Source organism: Glycine soja, chromosome 17 (genome assembly GCF_004193775.1).
Source record: "Glycine soja cultivar W05 chromosome 17, ASM419377v2, whole genome shotgun sequence".
Lineage (NCBI taxonomy): Eukaryota > Viridiplantae > Streptophyta > Magnoliopsida > Fabales > Fabaceae > Glycine > Glycine soja.
The window spans coordinates 41052250-41064085 of record NC_041018.1 but is presented as its reverse complement, the minus strand read 5'-3'; the positions used below and the strand labels follow the sequence as shown (position 1 = coordinate 41064085).

The window sequence follows — 11836 nt, the reverse complement described above, 5'->3', positions numbered from 1 at the left end:
TAATGCAGTAATGGTAGAACCCGGAAAATGAAAAGCCATACCATGTGAAATTGGAGTGGAGCACTCTTAATTTCAAATAATATTACATTTTAATTTAAAGAAAATATTGTTGAAGTACATGTTAATTTGTTACGCACATTATTGTGAAGATTATTTTAAAAAGTAAAATTACAAATCATATCTATTTATTAAAAAACTAATCACTATTTTTTTATATATATTTTTGAAAGGGGAAAAATATATGAAAATATAAATGAGTTGGGTCCTAAAACTTTACTAAAATAAGAAACATCAAATTCAAATAACATTTACATATGTATAAGAGTTTTGTATGTACAACAAAATTTAAACTCATATTTTTATATAATATTTGATCCTTATTAATTAGATTAATTTTTGTTGGGCAATTAAAATTTATTTAATGAAAAAATGTGTGAATTGATTATTAGAATCATGCCATATTAATAGTAGTACTATAGAGCTTTTTTCACTTTTTCATCCATTATTATTGTACTTTATTCCATGTTTTTTTTTTTGGTGAAGTTTCTACTTTATTCCATGTATTTACACACAATTTTGATCTGACTTTTTTACTTTAATTTCTTATTAAAACGAATCCTACTTTAATAAGCCAAAGTTATTTTCCTTGTTTTTAACATCAAAGCCATAAAGCAAGAATGTACCTAGTCTCATCTATGTATAATACTATTAAGTATTAAGCACTCTCATAGGACAAAGCATTTGGTGAATAAATAAACATTTTAAATAATATAGTATTGATTTGACTTTCAGCTGAGAAACCTGCAATCATCTCTGACTTTATATTTACAGATTTTGAACCTTTTTTTTTCCACCGTTTCATAAACAAATTCTTTCATTTCCTCTTCTTCTCTTTCTCTTCTGCTGACATCTTCTATCTATCTTCAAAGTGTCTTCTGTTCAATACAAAAAAAAAACAGCATTTTTTTTTGGGTTCTGGCTGAGGTTTCTGTTCCACTGAATTGGTTTTATCTGTTGGGGGGCCTTGAATTTGATGTTTTCTTTCATCCACAAAACAATTTTCATATTCATTTAACAGTGTTCACATGTCAGGGCCTCTTGATCGTTTTGCACGTCCCTGTAAGTACCAGTACCTTCAATTTTTTTAGATTTTTCTTATCAATATAGTTTCTTTTTGGATTCAATTATCTTATGTTTTGATCTATATAAAAAAATTAGCTTGAATTAAGGCTTAATTCAGCTGAATTTAATTTACCAATAATACAAAGGTTTAACATATGATATGAGTAGTGGTTTGATATTCAATCTCTTTGGATTTGCCTGTTATGAAGAATTTAAAGTTTAAACCTCATCAACTTGTGAATTTTGTCTATATTTCTGAGCTCTAGAATATAATTGGAATGGATTGTGGTGAAACTTTAATTTGATAGGCTTTGAAGGGTTCTCTGGTCATGATGAAAGGAGGGAGAGGAAATCAGATTTTGAGAACTCAGAAGACGATAGGCGAACGAGGATTGGTAGCTTGAAAAAGAAAGCAATCAATGCTTCAAGCAAGTTCAGGCATTCTCTTAAGAAGAAGAGCAGCAGGAGAAAGAGTGCAAACCGAAGTAATTCGGTTTCCATTGAGGATGTTCGAGATGTTAAGGAGCTCCAAGCAGTGGATGCATTTCGACAGGCACTTATGTTGGATAACTTGCTGCCACCAAGACATGATGACTATCACACGTTACTGAGGTTACTGCCCCTTATTACTTATATTTGAACATATCTCTGGAGGATATATTACAATGATCATAACTGATACATCATGTTAATTTTGTTATATCTTTAGTAACTAACTAACTATGACTAATCTATAATTGATTCGTTTTAGTCATAGGCTTCACTATTTCAGACTACTGCACATAAAAAATCATAATATTTTGCTCATGGCATATGTAGTTTACATGAGATGGTATCTTTGCATATTCTCAGTTTACATGCTTCTAACACAGATGACTTGTTTGCCTTAGAGTATAATATAAAACTTGCATTAACTGATGCTCTTGCAGATTCTTGAAAGCAAGGAAATTTGATATTGAGAAAGCGAAGCACATGTGGGCCAACATGATCCAATGGAGGAAAGAATATGGTACTGATACAATTATGGAGGTGAGTCATCTGATTTGAAAAATATATTTCAACTTCTTATTTTGGTTGATCCTGTTTTGTTTGATTAACTGTACTTTTTTAGTTTTTTGAAATCATTGTTCATGATATACTACTACTTTGGTTTCCTGTCTTTCTCTTTAGGATTTTGAATTCGGTGAGTTGAATGAAGTCCTGCAGTGCTATCCACATGGCTATCATGGTGTGGATAAGGAAGGAAGACCTATTTATATTGAGAGGTTAGGCAAAGTTGATCCCAATAAGCTTATGCAAGTGACTACCATGGAAAGGTATTTGAGATACCATGTGCAGGGTTTTGAGAAAACGTTTGCTGTTAAGTTTCCCGCATGTTCTATTGCCGCAAAGAGACATATAGATTCAAGTACAACCATTTTGGATGTTCATGGTGTGGTATGTTGTCTGTCTAAATGATCTGGAAAGTTTCCTTCCATTTTAATTTAACTTTAGTCAATAATTGCTTTGGATTACTATGCTGCTTTATGCTTTCAGGGTTTCAAAAATCTAACCAAATCTGCGCGGGAACTCATCATACGGTTGCAGAAAATTGATGGTGACTACTATCCAGAAGTATGTGACTTTAGTCATAATTATTGTGGTAGTTTTTAGTTCTTCTAGGTTTCTGGACTTATTGTTCTGGTATCTGTTCTAACCTATAAATGATTCTGTGCAGACATTATGTCGAATGTTTATAATCAATGCTGGTCCCGGTTTTAAGCTGCTTTGGAACACAGTGAAATCATTTCTTGATCCCAAAACTACTTCAAAGATAAATGTATGTGTCAATTATTTGATCTGTTTTTGATTTTTATAGGCTTTCAATGAAATAATCATCCTTTTCAGTTTACAGAGATAATCTGTTGGTATAGTGTTAATTAATTGATACTTCAATGTTCCATTAGGTTCTTGGAAACAAGTTCCAGAACAGATTACTAGAAATTATTGATGCAAGGTAACTATGCATTAATTTTTGTTAATGGTGTTATTTACTTATTTATCAATCAGCTTGTATTGTTATTTGGAAATTCTGACTATCTGCGTGGTTTGTTTAGCGAGCTGCCTGAATTTCTAGGTGGTAGTTGCACTTGTATAGATCAAGGTGGTTGTATGAGGTCTGATAAAGGGCCATGGCAGGATCCAAACATTTTAAAGGTTTGCTGCTTAAAATGTAATACTTAGAGTCTGATTTTAACTAAATATTAAGTATGCTTCTGTGACTCAGCAAGAACAGTTGCGTTCATGCAGATGGTTCTTAGCGGTGAAGTGCAATGTTCTAGACAAATAGTAACAGTTACTAATGATGAGGGGACCCTGATTGAATGTGATAAGGCTTGTTTTCCAATGGTATAACCATTTTAGACACTTCATGAATGAGAACTTTCAGATTTTATAATTCTTATCCACTCTCTATTTGTATTTTTAGCCATCTATTCTTGGACACTTTGTGAATGAGAGAACTCGTATTTTATGATTCTTATCAGTTCTTTGTTTTTGGATTTTATCAGCCAATAAGAAGTAGTGATACATCAACAGCAGAATCAGGATCTGAAGTTGAAGATATCACTTCTCCCAAAGCAAGTGGGAATTATACAAACCCAAGGTTGACTCCTGTCCATGAAGAAGTAAGTGATCATGACATTGGTATTTGGTGTTGCAAAAAGAAAGAAAAGATAGATAAGATACAAAAATGTTGCAATAAAATGAAATATAACTACTTTGATGTTTGTCCAGGCAAGATTGATTGGTAGGGCTAGTGGTTTCTCTGAGTATGATGATTATGTTCCCATGGTTGATAAGGCTGTTGACCTCGGGTGGAAGGAGAAACAAGTAGCAACTCAAAACTCATATGGCTCAACAGGTTAGTTAGAGACTTGATGCATATTCCCTGAAGTAATTGATTCTGATGTGCCCCCATTGTTAACTTGCTTTCATATTATTTAAGTCTACTGGGATGGAGAGAAACATGGCCGTATTCTTTGCAAATTCAAAATATTTATGGTTCTACTTAACAATATAACACACAAAAAAAATCCACAATTATGCTTGTTCTAACCTCAAGTTGTTCTTCTCAAAAAAAAAAAAAAAACCTTAAGTCCGTAGGCATTGTTAAGGTCCCCATATCTGAGGTATTATCCGTTTAGGTACTCAGTGGGTTGAGACTTGAGAGGAGAGTGTGTTTATAAACGACTCTTAACCTCAACTCTTGAGACGTCATTAGGATTCCTGTATCCGAGGTATTGTCCGCTTAGGTGCTTGGTGCATCATCACGATTTTGTCATTGTAAAAGGCACGTTGGTGGGTTGAGAGAAAAAGGTCAATGGCCTCAACTCCTAAGGTGACGTGGGACTTTGTGGCTACCAGAACAATACTTAATGTTATTTTCCACATATTTGGGATTCATTGATAGGTATTTACCAATGCATATAGAAATGAATGCAAAAATATTTAACACTTGTCTAAGAAAGTAAATATTTCTTCATAATAGAAAGATAAGAAATTCATAATTTTCTTCTAGATAAATAGAACAAATTGAGGTAGTCGATTTTAGATTGGGATTTTCATTTTACTACCCACGAAAAAGTATAATTGTAACGTATTTGTTATTCATTGCAGAAAATTTCCTACTGAGTACTGGAAAGTCTGGTGGAAACTGTGCATATATCTTGGCTGTTATTGTCGGCTTCTTTGTTGCCATCTTTACTTTTGTTCGTTCATTAGCACTTCGTGTGACTAAGGGAATACAAGACACCAAATCTGATTCTGCCAAAAATATGCTGCCTAACACGACTGTTGATTCAATAACCAAGGAAGAATCTCGTCCCCCATCGCCAGTTCCCAGATTAACAAAGACAGAACTCATCTCATCTGCTTTGAAACGCCTTGGTGAGCTTGAAGAGAAGGTTGACATACTGCAGTCAAAACCAAATGTCATGCCATATGAAAAAGAGGAGCTGCTGAATGCTGCTGTTTATCGCGTGGATGCATTGGAAGCAGAACTGATCGCTACAAAGAGGGTAACTATATTTCATTCAAAACCATAAAATTTGCTTCAGGCTAATCAGAAAAATTCCTGCTGTTCTACCAAGTCTCAAATTCTAAGAAAAAGGTTTATGCTTTTCTATTAGTCATTGAACTGCTAGTTTTCTGGTTGTGAATGTGAAGTTACTTGTAAGTTGAGTCTCATATCATTATCTTTTGATGATGCTACCATATTTTCAATTCAGTTCCAGATGTTGTAGGTAGATCTGCTTAGCATAGAGCTGCTGCTTCAATTCAATACATGATTCTTAGCTTAGAGTCTTCATATCATAAATTTAAAGGATCTTTGTAACAAAACTTTAAAGCTGCTGCTCTGCTGTTGATTATATATTTATGGCATTTTAATTCACTGTTAAATATATGTTAGCATTTCCAATGAGTTGCTTAACTTTTTTTATTGGAGCAGATGACATGGAATTGTTTATGTAGCTTAAAACATTTATACCATAAATAACATGTTTCTCAAGCATTGTAAAATCTACAAAATTAAGTTAAACACTCACTTTAGTAACTTTAGCAATAAAGTGAATTTTTGTATAAAGTGTTTAAATCTATATGGAATTGTAAGACCCACAAAATTAAGATAAACAACTTATCTATGCAAATATGCATATTAGATGCTCTTAAGATATATAAATTTTAATATATTTTATTTTCTAAACAGGCTTTATATGAAGCTTTGATTAGACAAGAAGAACTTCTGGCATACATCGATAGTCAGGAAAGAAGAAAATTCGAGGTAAGTAATCATATTTGCATCTTTTATAGATTCGAAAGATAAAATCCAAATAATTGTAACTATCTTGCTTTGGAACTCTTAAAAGTATGTACAATCTTTTTTTGTAAAGCAGAAAAAGAAGTTTTGCTGTTGAAGAGATAACTGTACAGAACGGAGCTGTTCGGCAGAATGATGGAGAGATATATATTACTTCTTTCCTGCTTGTATATTTTAACTGCACAGTACTTTGTCTTCAAGATGGCTTGTTAATTTTCATCATAAAATTCTTGTATGATGGAATTTTATTTACACGTCCACTTCTCTGTCTTTCATTCTCTCTCTCTTTCAATATAGATGAATTTGACTGCTGAATTATAGATAATTGTATGACATAAATAAAGTTTGATTCACCTTTAAGAGTAGAATTTTTTTTTTTTTTTTACATATGTCTTGAAACCTCTCACAGAGCAATATAGAAAATGTGAATGTGTATATCCTGATATCCATGCGACCTTGTCTCAACAAGGCTGGATCAAGATGTTTCTTGTGATTCATTCTGCATATTACTCTTTGTTCACCTCTGTTAGATTTAAGCTTAAAACAAATTGACACTAAGTGAAGTTGTCCAATAAATATATAAGTTATACTTCGAGAATTGAGACAGGCGATATGAGACTTCCTAACATCCCCCTCCCATGATGTTTGTAAGAAAAGACAAACTTACTAGAATAGGCGAGAACTAGCATGGACTATAGATTTTGATATCATACTAAATTTCAACTTAAAATCAATTGACATTAAATATAGTTGTTCAATAAATATATAAGTTATACCTCAAGAATTGAGACAAATAATGTAAAATTTCTTTAATAATCTCCACAATTCGGCTACAAATTTATATTCCATCAATATGAAGTTTTAACAAGGAAAAATAAAATCATCAATTCATAATGTTGTGTTACAATTTCTGTACTATTACTATTCTGTCTGGTCAATAAATAATTAAATATACCATAGTGCTCATTAGTTTTGCGCAATCACAAACAGGCCATACCCATCAATTTTGTACGAATACAGCTAGTAATAATGAACATAACATAATTCCTTTTTTTTTTTTCTTTTTTGCTAATGTAGCATAATTCCTATTTGTTTTACCCAAAATTTCAATTTCTGTAACTAGTTTTTCTTCATTTGCTCACCTTCAAATTTTTTATGGGTTTTTAACTTGAGGGTTTCTTCATTATTAAAATTACCATTATAATTTGCACAGGCATTCTCACAGCTGAGCATTGCTGCTTCCTATTAGCTTGCTGCAGATTCAATACTACACTCCATCCATCCAAACACAGGAATACATACACATTATACAACATATTCAACAATCCAACAGCAATAACAAAATAACTTTATTCTATTAGACAAGGCTGGCTACATGAATCACATTATATTCAACAATTAATTAGAATGAAGAATCAATGTGATAATTTTAATACAATGTGCGGCTGAATCCATAAATAAGTTAGATACCATGTTTTGATGATAAAAAAATAAATTAAGAATCTAAATTTCTGCTCTTGCAGATTTTGCAGTGAGACAAGGTTGGACACAAACAAAGTATAGGTTGACCTCCCCCATGTTATATTAAAGCAACGACCACCAAAACAAAAATCAAACTCAAAATTGGAAGAAAGTATTAAACAAAGAATAGGTTGGCCTTCCTCAGGTTATTCACAGCATAACTTCTGTATTACTATCAGGTAACAGATGAACTATTTTATCTGTCATAAAGAAATTAACAACAGTACGAATGGCACAACAAGAAGAATGAGTTAATTACATAATTGAACAGTACTGACTATACTCATCTTCAATAATCACATACCAGCAATGCCACAAATCACATCTCTGCCACAAATTCGGAGCATGAGAAACAACATCCTTTTTCTTCTCTTCCTTTGAGGGGCCAAAATTCACAATTGTTGCTGATTTTCTGAATTTTCTGACATTCTTTATTATCCTTACTGGATCAGTCTCACCAGCCACTGTCAGTGTTTTTGTCTGGATCTAGGACAATGGAATTAATCCCTTCAACAATTCCAAAATTTACCCAAGTATCTTTATATAATCATAATAATATTAAGTTTATCACACTCTCTTATATGGCTACAAACCACTGTATACACAGTTTATTAACCTCTAAAATACTACGTTAAAATTTATACTAGTAATTATTTTTCATTGGTTAAATACTCAAATATAACGACTTATTTTTCAAATACAATTTGAGTTTTAGACACCTGTCTGTTACAACAATAGCCAATACAAGAAAGAATTTCAAATAATCGGAAGGTTGATAATCAACTATCAATTCGTGACAATCACTATGTAGTAATTGAAATTCATTCAATTCCTCTTAAGTCAAAGATGGTCATGGCTTGTATTGCAAAAACCACACCTTAATGTAATTTTTTTAAACAAGCCCGAAGGATATAATCATCTAACTAGCTACTTATGACAAGTATATTAATTATATGATTCAAGAGACAACTTTCAGACTTAAATTGATGATTACAATCATTCCACATACAACAAAAGATAACAAAGGTTCAACACATTATAATAACAATACATAATAGAAATTCTAAAGTGCACTAACAAAGATAAGCTTGTTCCACAAATGTAGACAAATATGATCTAAAAGAGTAGTCTAATGTCAACTATTAACATAAACTACATTCTATTGGGATGGGCCTTGCTGGTAGAGATTATGAAGATCTTCAAACCGTTTGTCAAAGTCATCAAACCTTTTGTCAACCCTTTGAAACTCCTCACGTACAATATCTGTTAAACGGTTTAATCCATCTTGTAGACCTTGTATACTAGAGAAAAATTGGTTTAACATATCACTATCAGGAGTTACTTGAGGTGCCTGAGGTTGACTACCTTGAGGTTTTTCAGCACTTTCTGAGTCACCATCCTCCTCTCCATGTTCCATAGGCATCGACATGTTTTGATCAGAATGTTGCCACACTCCATCAACTTGTATGACTTTCAATTTCTTCAAGCTTTTTTGATTGAAACGATTAGACCAACCAGGTAAACTCTCATTCTCTGCACCAAGATGAATGCGATGAAATTCCATTATCTTGGTTATTAGTAAACCATATGGAAGGGGCATCCCATTAACCTTGCACTTCTTCATATGTTGACAAATGAGGTATGGCCAATTGATTTGAATCCGTTGTTTGATAGCCCAAAGAATAAAAATGTCTTCCATCAAAACTAGTGCATAGTTGCTCCCGCGTGGCATCAAAATATGCACGAATGCATAATGCAAGAGTCTATCTTCAATTGTCAAACTACCAGTATTTTTACAGTTGCGTCCCTGCAAATCAGGTCTGACCATCGCATCCAATGCCTGACCACGATGAAACCCAATGTTGTCAGGAAGTTTGGAAAGTTGAAACTTTTGCCCCTCATACTTCAAATTAGCTATAGCCAACCAATCGCGTGGTTTGACTCGAATCTTCACTTTACAAACCTCAGAACACAAGTCACCATTGTCCAATATGGTTAAGTTTGCATAGAAAACTTTTATCAGGTTCGGATAGTAGGTATCCTCAAGTGAGACAAAAGCGTCAAGTCCTTGGACGGAGAGTAATTCCTGAAATTGAAGACCACTAGTCACAAAGTAATCAAAATCCATAATCTTAGGATGGACGAGATCCCTTAAAAGGAAATCATCAGCATATGATGTCATTTGTTTTTGTTTGCTGAAATAGCGACTATGATCCAATATATGTGCAATGTCCTCAGATGCTACGGGCTCAGGTGATTGAGGTTGAGAGGTTTTTTGCCTTTTCTTTTGTTTGCCATCTCTGCCTCTTTTTTCCTTAGATGAACTCAACGTTTCCTTGGAGTCAATGGTGACATTCTCCTTGTCCATAGTTCGATGAGTTTGCCTTGGAGTACATCCCATGTGTTCTGTGGCATGATTTGAACCATAAAGTTCTTCAAGAAGATCATAATGCCTCACTTGAGAAGCTCTCCATTTTGCAGCCGATGGTTTAGCCTACATGAATAATATTTTAATACACCATTTGCAACAGAAGAATTTAAAGGAAATGTTTAACAACATTTACCTTTATTAGTTCATCCCAAACCTCATCTTCAGCCTCAAATCTCTTCGTCACTGGACTCCACGCAAATCCACTAAGACCATTGAATAGGTCATGAATTTCACGCCATCTATCTTTCATTGTTTTTTGTCTATTTTTTACATGATTTTTTGTAACATCCGTTAATCCTGAATCTCTCAAGGTTTGGACAATTTTTGTGTAAGCTTGTGGTGTCCAACTTCCATCTATCCTATTACCTGCTCGAGCTTCTTCAACCATTGCATTTAGTACACGGTTGTCCATCTCATCCGTCCACCTCAACATCTCTCTTACAGGTTGACTATTATCACTCACTTGTACCTTTCTTTTTCTCATTTTGCAACCTATAAATTTAACATAAATATTTGTACATAGAACAGTGATAAGGTCAAGTTTATAGTAAAATATTTCCACTTCCACCTCATAAAATGAATAAAGTTCATACACAACAAATAACTCAAATATCTTTGTTTTCTTTTTTTCTTCTTTCTATACCTCTTTACTTCCTACTTGTTCTCATCTCTATACTTTTTAACTTTAAATGCTCCCCATTTTCCCTCTAGACTGAGATGTTGTGTGGTCTACGCACGTACTCTATGCTAATTAGGAAACATAATGATTGGAGCAGATTAGTATTCACTCAAAATACTAATTAGTAATTATACAGATTAGTAATCGGTTTATGTTTGAGCTTAATCGATTATGCTTACATGCGTAATCGGTTTGTTTGAGCTTAATCGATTATGCTTACATGCTTAGTCGATTATGCTTACTCAACCGATTCCAAGCCAAGAAAATCACAAATTATAGCACTTTGGAACAACCGAAGAAGCATGCATGTTGCAGATCTGAATTCAAACTATACACAAAACAGAAAAAAGTGGCAATAATCTCAAGTAAAACAACAGAACTCAGCTCCACACTGGACATTCGAACAGAACAAGGAAAAGGAAAAAAAATAAAGAGCAAGCATGCGTGAACAAAAAGAGACCGGAGAAGAAGAGTAGCACATACCTCCTGCGTGCAGAAGAAGAGCAACATGCTCAGTGTCAATTTCTTCGCACTTCCGCTCAGTTGAGAGAGGAAATATTGAATTCGAATCCTTTCTCGCGTTTTCTCTATTGCTCTCTCCAGCACAAGCATCAGCCATTAGATTAAGTCAATGGTTCTGATTTCAAAAGAAAAATCTTACACATGCAAATTGGTGCAGGTTCACGTTTCTTTTGGAATTCAGATTTTAATTATCAATATTAATACGGAAAATAAACTAAGGCCGAGTAAACTCTAAACTCCATAATAAAAATATTTAAAATAAATTCCATCATCAAATAATAATGGAGAATAAATAATTACGAATTGAAATAAATTTAAAAATATATACATTAAAGAGTTAAAAAAACTGAAAAAAAAACTTAAAAAATGAACTTCTTTACCGTATTAATTTGAATTTTAAATATACTTTTGAAAATCAATTCAAACTAAATTATTTTTCAGATAAAAAAAGTAAATTGTTTCTATACATAAACTATTTTTACATATACAATTTAGAGATTAAGACTCTTAAATATTTACTTGTGTTCCATATCAAAATTTTTAAAAACCTTCCTCCTTTTCCATTCAATCAAATCATCTAAAATAACCCATCTCTCCTCTCTTCCCTCCTCCCAATCTATATAGAACCATTTTTTTTAATTCATGCCTCAATTCAAACTAGTGACCATGTAATTCGTTTTATAGTCACATTAAATTGATTATG

General features: G+C 33.0%; 2 protein-coding genes across 3 annotated transcripts; one reads left to right on the top strand and one right to left on the bottom strand.

The window, feature by feature from the left end:
• Positions 1–857: 857 nt before the first annotated feature.
• LOC114393990 (phosphatidylinositol/phosphatidylcholine transfer protein SFH8-like) lies at positions 858–6362 on the top strand. 2 transcript variants are annotated; one of them, XM_028355523.1, is made up of 14 exons: positions 858–1119; positions 1431–1734; positions 2052–2151; positions 2293–2559; positions 2659–2736; positions 2840–2941; positions 3069–3118; positions 3219–3318; positions 3412–3510; positions 3672–3788; positions 3898–4024; positions 4780–5180; positions 5870–5944; positions 6057–6362. In XM_028355523.1, exons 1-14 carry the CDS (start codon positions 1086–1088, stop codon positions 6075–6077), a joined length of 1875 nt encoding a protein of 624 aa, XP_028211324.1. In that variant the 5' UTR covers positions 858–1085; the 3' UTR covers positions 6078–6362. The 2 variants fall into 2 exon arrangements, with proteins under 2 accessions (XP_028211324.1, XP_028211323.1); XM_028355522.1 differs by having other exon boundaries at positions 6054–6362.
• A 2084-nt stretch (positions 6363–8446) lies between these two features.
• On the bottom strand, positions 8447–11280 carry LOC114392034. Its single transcript, XM_028353073.1, has 3 exons — positions 11095–11280; positions 10066–10424; positions 8447–9995 (listed from the first exon to the last, which is right to left on the bottom strand). The coding sequence occupies exons 1-3, from the start codon at positions 11228–11230 to the stop codon at positions 8661–8663; spliced, it is 1830 nt and encodes a 609-aa protein (XP_028208874.1). The 5' UTR covers positions 11231–11280; the 3' UTR covers positions 8447–8660.
• Positions 11281–11836: the final 556 nt, after the last annotated feature.

Bases quoted from the DNA above. Each gene is read 5' to 3' on its own strand.
- LOC114393990 (XM_028355522.1), top strand. From the start codon at position 1,086: ATGTCAGGGCCTCTTGATCGTTTTGCACGTCCCT. The intron at 1,120-1,430 runs GTAAGTACCAGT...TTAATTTGATAG, and splicing joins TGATCGTTTTGCACGTCCCT to GCTTTGAAGGGTTCTCTGGT. The intron at 1,735-2,051 runs GTTACTGCCCCT...ATGCTCTTGCAG, and splicing joins GACTATCACACGTTACTGAG to ATTCTTGAAAGCAAGGAAAT.
- LOC114392034 (XM_028353073.1), bottom strand. From the start codon at position 11,230: ATGGCTGATGCTTGTGCTGGAGAGAGCAATAGAGAAAACGCGAGAAAG. The intron at 10,425-11,094 runs GTATGTGCTACT...TTAAATTTATAG, and splicing joins TCTTCTTCTGCACGCAGGAG to GTTGCAAAATGAGAAAAAGA. The intron at 9,996-10,065 runs GTAAATGTTGTT...TTATTCATGTAG, and splicing joins TTTGGGATGAACTAATAAAG to GCTAAACCATCGGCTGCAAA.